Source organism: Acipenser ruthenus, unplaced genomic scaffold, assembly GCF_902713425.1.
Source record: "Acipenser ruthenus unplaced genomic scaffold, fAciRut3.2 maternal haplotype, whole genome shotgun sequence".
Taxonomy (NCBI): Eukaryota; Metazoa; Chordata; class Actinopteri; order Acipenseriformes; family Acipenseridae; genus Acipenser; species Acipenser ruthenus.
Window position 1 is genome coordinate 17,008 of NW_026707564.1, and position 7,401 is coordinate 24,408.

Here is a 7,401-nt window from a genome sequence, read left to right on the forward strand (position 1 = left end):
CCCTTCCGGCTCTTGGGGCTGAACCAGCAGGCATTTTCCCTCTGCTGGTGGCTTGGGTCCCAGGGCTGTGGAAGCCCCGACTTGCCTCCCTTTGGGCTGTGGACGCACCGACTCCTCCCTTTTGGGCTGTGGACGCACCGACTCCTCCCTTTTGGGCTGTGGACGCACCGACTCCTCCCTTTTGGGCTGTGGACGCACCGACTCCCCCCTCTTGGGCTGTGGACGTTCGGGCTCCCCCCACTCAGGCGTAGGACGTTCGGGCTCCTCCCACTCAGGCGTAGGACGTTCGGGCTCCTCCCACTCAGGCGTAGGACGTTCGGGCTCCTCCCACTCAGGCGTAGGACGTTCGGGCTCCTCCCACTCAGGCGTAGGACGTTCGGGCTCCTCCCACTCAGGCGTAGGACGTTCGGGCTCCTCCCACTCAGGCGTAGGACGTTCGGGCTCCTCCCACTCAGGCGTAGGACGTTCGGGCTCCTCCCACTCAGGCGTAGGATGTTCGGGCTCCTTCCGCTTGGGCTGCGGACGCTCAGGCTCCTCCCATTTGTGCTGTGGACGCTCAGGCTCCTCCCATTTGGGCTGTGGAGGCAAAACCAGCAGGCATTCACCCTCTGCTGGTGGAGATGGGGACAGCAGGCATTCACCCTCTGCTGGTGGGCCTGCTACCTGGGCTGCTGTTCCTTTTATCGTTGCCTCCAGGTAGCTGAGGAGAAACTCCACACCTTCCTCCAAGGTGTTTGGGGTGTGTTCCTCCTGATAGGCCTCCCATCTCTCACTGTCCATCATCCACAGGGCCCGGACGATTATGGGCAGAGACTGGGCCTCCAGCCCAGCATTCTCTAGGAACCAGCCCCGCAGTTTGATGGCGTCTTCTGCCATTGACCTTTTTTTTTTTTTTTTTTTTTTTTTTTCCAGACCCCTCCTGGTCTGACGCTTGGAGGCGCGGCTATCCCACGATGACACCACGTGTCACAAAGACGGCCAGAGTGGGTGGCGTCAGACCAGACAGGAATTCAAAACAAAGACAGTGGTTGATGATGAGCTGAGTGCAATGGCTGCACTCAGCGTTTATTAACAAATAAAAGGGTTGAAAACAGCACAAAACACGGGACACGGCACTTCACGCCAAAATAAACAGGTAGACAAAACGGACAGACACTAACAAACAGGGACGAACAAACACGGTGAGTGAAAACACTATTTACTTTATATTTACGTTCTTCCGTTCTTATTTTAACTCTCCTTCTCCACACTCGTTCTCCACTCACCGAACACCAACCCTGACTGAGTGCTACGTGTCTCTATATATACTGTTGTGCTGGGATTCAATTACTAATTAATTATTCACTTGAATCCCAGCACGTGAATTAATTCTGTGCAACCCCGTGCTCACATATTACATTTTAAATGCACGTGCGTGATGTGCAATCCCGTGCCTAAATACAAATATACACTTTTTACACACGTGAAACACAGACCCGTTTATATCCCGTGTACCAATCTATACACCAACATTAACATACGCACGCATATATACAACACAGAACACACAAATGCACACAGGGGCGGGGCACTTTGCCACAGAGTGTTTAACTTTTTCAAGAACTAAAACAATAACAACGGGTGCACAAATAAAGCCTGAAAAGTAACCCTGATCACCTGTTTTTTCAAAGCTTCAAGCAGACAAAATTAAACTAATGCGGCAACCGCAGATGAGATGAGGTTAGTAAACAGTTCTGGCTGAGGCCTTTAACTGCCATATCAAGTCTATTATTAACAGAGTTAACACTCACCCCAGTACAGGATTGTGTCCGTCAGTGTGTAATCATCACTGTTGCAAAGGAAGTATTGTTAATTTGTAACATAGATATGTCCCTTCCCCAGGGATACTGCATAAACACAAACAATATCTATAATAAGACATCTTGTAACAAATTATCATGCATACTTTCATCAAGTAACTGTAATTTACAGTATTAGTGCCTGTTATTCTTGTGTGTTTACATAAGAAAGTTTACAAACGAGAGGAGGCCATTCAACCCGTGCTTATTATTTAAGTGTTGTTGACACGCAACCCAGCCAAATAAAGGTCATTAGGCCCATCTTGTTCGTTTGGTTGTTAGTAGCTTATTGATCCCAGAATCTCATCAAGCAGCTTCTTGAAGGATCCCAGGGTGTCAGCTTCAACAACATTACTGGGGAGTTGGTTCCAGACCCTCACAATTCTCTGTGTAAAAAAGTGCTTCCTATATTCTGTTCTGAATGCCCCTTTATCTAATCTCCATTTGTGACCCCTGGTCCTTGTTTCTTTTTTCAGGTCAAAAAATTCCCCTGGGTTGACATTGTCTATACCTTTTGGAATTTTGAATGTTTGAATCAGATCGCTGCGTAGTCTTCTTTGTTCAAGACTGAATAGATTCAATTCTTTTAGCCTGTCTGCATACGACATGCCTTTTAAACCCAGGATAATTCTGGTTGCTGTTCTTTGCACTCTTTCTAGAGCAGCAATATCAGGTGACCAGAACTGAACACAATATTCTAGGTGAGGTCTCACTAATGCATTGTAAAGTTTTGACATTACTCCCCTTGATTTAAATTCAACACTTCTCACAATATATCAGCATCTTGTTGGCCTTTTTTATTGCTTCCCCACATTGCCTAGATGAAGACATTTCTGGGTCAACATAAACTCCTAAGTCTTTTTCATAGTTCCCTTCTTCAATTTCAGTATCTCCCATATGATATTTATAATGCACATTTTTATTACCTGCATGCAATACTTTACACTTTTCTCTATTAAATGTCATTTGCCATGTGTCTGCCCAGTTCTGAATGCTGTCTAGATTATTTTGAATGACCTTTGCTGCTGCTGTTTGCCACTCCTCCTATTTTTGTGTCGTCTGCAAATTTAACAAGTTTGCTTACTATACCAGAATCTAAATCATTAATGTAGATTAGGAATAGCAGAGGACCTAATACTGATCCCTGTGGTACACCACTGGTTACCTTGCTCCATTTTGAGGTTTCTCCTCTAATCAGTACTTTCTGTTTTCTACATGTTAACCACTCCCTAATCCATGTGCATGCATTTCCTTGAATCCCTGCTGCGTTCAGTTTGAGAATTAATCTTTTATGCAGGACTTTGTCAAAAGCTTTCTGGAAATGTAAATAAACCATGTCGTATGCTTTGCAATTATCCATTGTCGATGTTGCATCCTCAAAAAAGTCAAGCAGGTTAGTTAGACTGCTTTCTTCCCAAGTTTATCCCTACTTGCACTGGTCAGTGGCCCTTGCTGACATCCCAGTTTGTTTACATTCCCCGAACATTCATTTTAAATGTCTTGCCACTGTCTCCTTATGAGCCATATAGGCATGCTCCTGATATAACTTGCAGCAGATGGAGGTTAGACATATTCAATCTCTGTTTTAGTCCAAGAACCAAAACAGAAATAACAAATGGATTATTTTAATACCTTAGGTACAGCTGAGATGGTCCATGTGAGTTAGGTACATTGTTTATTTCATTCTTCTTTAAAAAACCCCAAAACGAACACTGGTTTTCTTTTACATTTGCATTATCTACCTACAGTACATGTAAATGTTGTTGCAAATCACACTGTTATCTAACATGTTGAGGCATTTACCAAAAGATGACAAGGATTTTAGTTAAATGGTATATGCAATCACTCATTTAGTGAAAATATAAATGTTGTCTTCTGTTTTTTGTGCTAATGTGAAAAAGTAATTAACTGCTAATTTCTTCTACCTTAAAGTATTATTTCCTTTTTAAAAAAAGTCACCCTGCACTTACAGAAGTATGCAGTCTTTCTACTGTATATGTTTTCATTTATAGTCAAATACAAAATAAATACATCTAAATTGAATCCTCCATTATAATGTTATTGTCTGAATATTTATTAAACAAAATCACAAAGATTGTTAGCAGAGAGTGGGGCGTTTGTTTGTAGTTACCGTAGTCCCTCTGGGGAGATCTATGCAGTTTCAATGGAAGACAGGCCTCTCACTGCTAGTTTCCAACAACACAATCTGTCGCCTAGCTAGCAGCTCCTACTCTTGCTATAAATACAAGGACCAGCCCTGCTCTGCACCAATACCTTTTCATTCCAAACCCTAGACGCTGAACGGAAAACAGACACAAAATGGTAAGGAGACATGCAACTTTTTCTATTCTTTCAAAAGTATTGCTATGAAAAGTCACAGTAACCTAAGAGACAGCCAGGAGGTCCTGATAGTGTGGGATAGCAGTTAGAGCTAGAGACCTGTGGACAGGGAAAGATTCTGGCTGAGTATCCTAGTTATTAGAACTACAGAATGGAAACGAGACTCTTCTGCAGAAAGTTGGGAGCTGAAAGAAACTACTTTGGAATAGATAGTATCTATTTGAGAAGTTTGTCACTGGATGTATTAAGTTTTGTATTTCTAAAGTTGGGAGCGAGAAGGCAGGAGATCTTCAGACAAATACTGTATTGGTTGTCCATTGGATGTTCCAGTTATAATGACAAGCTGGATGGATGCTGAACTTGCTGTGACTGAAGCATTGTTTATACATGGCAGTCCTCCACTGGTATAAAAAAGGAGAAATGGGAGGAAGCTTCAGCAATGCAAAGACTAATATTTCTTTAAAAATATACCACAGAATCAACAGCAGCCTTTAAGTAGACTTTTTCTTAAAAAAAATATTCGTGTTTGCTTTTTTTTTAATAATTTTTTTCATTTCTGTTATATGAGTTATAGCTCTGTATGAATACAATAAAAATGATGTTTTGTGCTGGAATAAGCTCTCAATTACATTAGCATTGGTATGGATATGATACTGTAACATTCATATCATTAAAATTAAAATCCTTTAAATTAAAATGCAAATCCTTACTGGTAGTGTTACAGTGAAGCTCAGCTTACTATAAAAGTAATACCTTGCATCTCTACAGAACCTGCAATAAAATCTGCTTGAAAAGTGCATGGCTCACAAGTAGGGGGTATAGTGAATGATGAAGGGAATCACTCATCTGTCTGAGTCAATCTTGCTGTAACACTGTAGCCCATATGGGTTGAGTAGCAGCTCCCAGTAAATAGAAACTCACACCTGTAAGGGCCAAACTGTCCATGATGTATCATGGAGTAACTCTGTCAGGTATAATCCCTTTAATATAATGCCTGTAAATACTGGTTGAGAAAATACTTTTTTTATTTTTATGTTATAACCCAGGGCAAGGCTACTGTGTAACATCATATCATAGCAGTGGGGTATGGTGATGGAGGCGCCTGCTTCTAATGAAGTTTATAGTTGAACTAGGCCACAAAAAAAAAAAAAGGTCAAGTCAAGTATTTACCAGGCTGTCTTCCATCAACAGCTTCTTTGGTCTGGATTTAAACATATGGCCCGGTTGTGCCTGAAGGGTCTGTCATGGATTTTTCATATAAGAAGCCCAGAAAAATGACCCTGTTTTCTTTCTCTCCAGCGTGAGTGTATCTCCATCCATGTTGGCCAAGCCGGAGTCCAGATGGGCAATGCCTGCTGGGAGCTCTACTGCCTGGAACACGGGATCCAGCCTGATGGGCAGATGCCCAGCGACAAGACCATCGGTGGAGGAGACGATTCCTTCAACACCTTCTTCAGCGAGACTGGAGCTGGGAAACACGTCCCCAGAGCAGTCTTTGTGGACCTGGAGCCCACTGTGGTTGGTAAGGAAAAAACTATAATACAAGTTCATCTGGTATTGCTTATTTTAGTTGTAAAATATGACATTTTTTTCTTTTCATTTTCAGATGAGGTTCGCACTGGAACCTACCGTCAGCTGTTCCACCCTGAGCAGCTCATCACTGGCAAGGAGGACGCTGCTAACAACTACGCCCGCGGGCACTACACCATCGGCAAGGAGATCATCGACCTGGTGCTTGACAGGACCAGGAAATTGGTGAGATTGTTTAGATTAAAAGAATTGGAGATTTGGGGCTCCCGAGTGGCGCATCCAGTAAAGGCGCTCCACATTGTGCAGGATGTGCCCTATAGTCTGGAGGTCGCGAGTTCAAGTCCAGGCTATTCCTTTGCCGACCGAGGACGGGAGCTTCCAGGGGGCGGCGCTCAATTGACCGAGCGCCGCCCGGGGGGAGGGAGGGTTAGGTCGGCCAGCGTGTCCTTGGCTCACTGCTCACCAGCGACCCCTGTAGTCTGGCCTGGCGTCTGCGGGCTTGCCGGTAAGCTGCCCGAGAGCTACGTTGACCTCCGATGCTGTAGCTCTCGGTGGCTGCATGGTGAGTCCGCAGTGTGAAAAAAAAGCGGTCGGCTGACGGCATACGTTTCGGAGGACAGCGTGTGTTCGTCTTCGCCCTCAGGAGTCAGCGCAGGGGTGGTAGCGGTGAGCTGAGCCTAAAAATAATTGGCCATTTCCAAATTGGGGAGAAAATAATTAAAAATAATTGTCAATGACTAAATTTATAAAAAAAAAAAATAGAATTGGAGATTAAAATCCTAAGGTGTGAGAGGAGAGTTCAGTCTATTCAGTCCAGTACATGACCTCTCTGCACACTGATATGGTGGTTCTGTGATCTTAATACTAAGACCTGGTCTAAAACTGTCACAACTAGTATCACACTGACCCTCAACTGGCCCTGAACGCACAGCGGTTTAATCACTTGTGACATGGGTGGGAATGGAACTGTAAACCAAAATAAGAAAGGTTTGATCCCCTCTGTCAGTTCAGTAAGCCACAACCAAGCCGCACCAGGGGCCGTACGAGCCCTCACGGTGCGGTTAAGGAGAGCAACAAATCGTCATTTCTGACAAACGACTCCAGATCTTCATGAACACTTCTATCTCCCCACGGAGAACCTAGAGCCTGCACTATCTCAGCGTCCCAAGGCTGTACTTCTCTCTCTCCCAAGGCTGTACGCCCGCCATGCTTGTTGTTTGTCTTTCTGGAGTGTACTGACTGATGCAACATAATGACAAAAATCCTTAACCCTGCTCCTGACCCGGCTCCGAGCCAGATTCACAGTTTGGTTCTCGCTTCGCTTGACAAATAGCCAGTGGAGAACCACCCGTACCCGTACTGTACTGAGCCCTCACGGGTCAGATGTGCCAGTGGAGAAGGGGTATTACTGTACCCCTTTCTCACTTCTGTATTTCTTTCTTTTCATGAAGTATAGTCCAGAGACTGAGAACTGTTTAAGTTTCTGGAAATATGATAAGATTCTCTGACACTTAAGTTCACATGCCTACAGAACAATTGCCAAAGGTGACAATTCCTTTGAGCTCTCAGAGCTTAAAAATATTTGTGTATACTGGAATCAAACTATGTTCATATACAAATTTGGGATCAGTAATTATTATTATTATTATTATTATTATTATTATTATTATTTGTTTATTTAGCAGACACCTTT

General features: G+C 43.7%; 1 protein-coding gene across 2 annotated transcripts; it reads left to right on the plus strand.

Annotated features, from left to right (window-relative positions):
* Positions 1–1,043: 1,043 nt before the first annotated feature.
* LOC131727747 (tubulin alpha-3 chain-like) lies at positions 1,044–6,302 on the plus strand. Of its 2 annotated transcripts, none has more exons than XM_059019006.1 (3): positions 1,044–1,181; positions 5,478–5,700; positions 5,785–6,302. In XM_059019006.1, exons 2-3 carry the CDS (start codon positions 5,520–5,522, stop codon positions 6,285–6,287), a joined length of 684 nt encoding a protein of 227 aa, XP_058874989.1. In that variant the 5' UTR covers positions 1,044–1,181; positions 5,478–5,519; the 3' UTR covers positions 6,288–6,302. The 2 variants fall into 2 exon arrangements, with proteins under 2 accessions (XP_058874989.1, XP_058874988.1); XM_059019005.1 differs by lacking the exon at positions 1,044–1,181 and adding an exon at positions 4,031–4,160.
* Positions 6,303–7,401: the final 1,099 nt, after the last annotated feature.

What these genes read in the sequence shown, in the direction of transcription:
- LOC131727747 (XM_059019005.1), top strand. An exon ending in CCTGGAGCCCACTGTGGTTG is followed by an intron (nt 5,701 to 5,784) that starts GTAAGGAAAAAA and finishes TTTCATTTTCAG; the next exon opens with ATGAGGTTCGCACTGGAACC.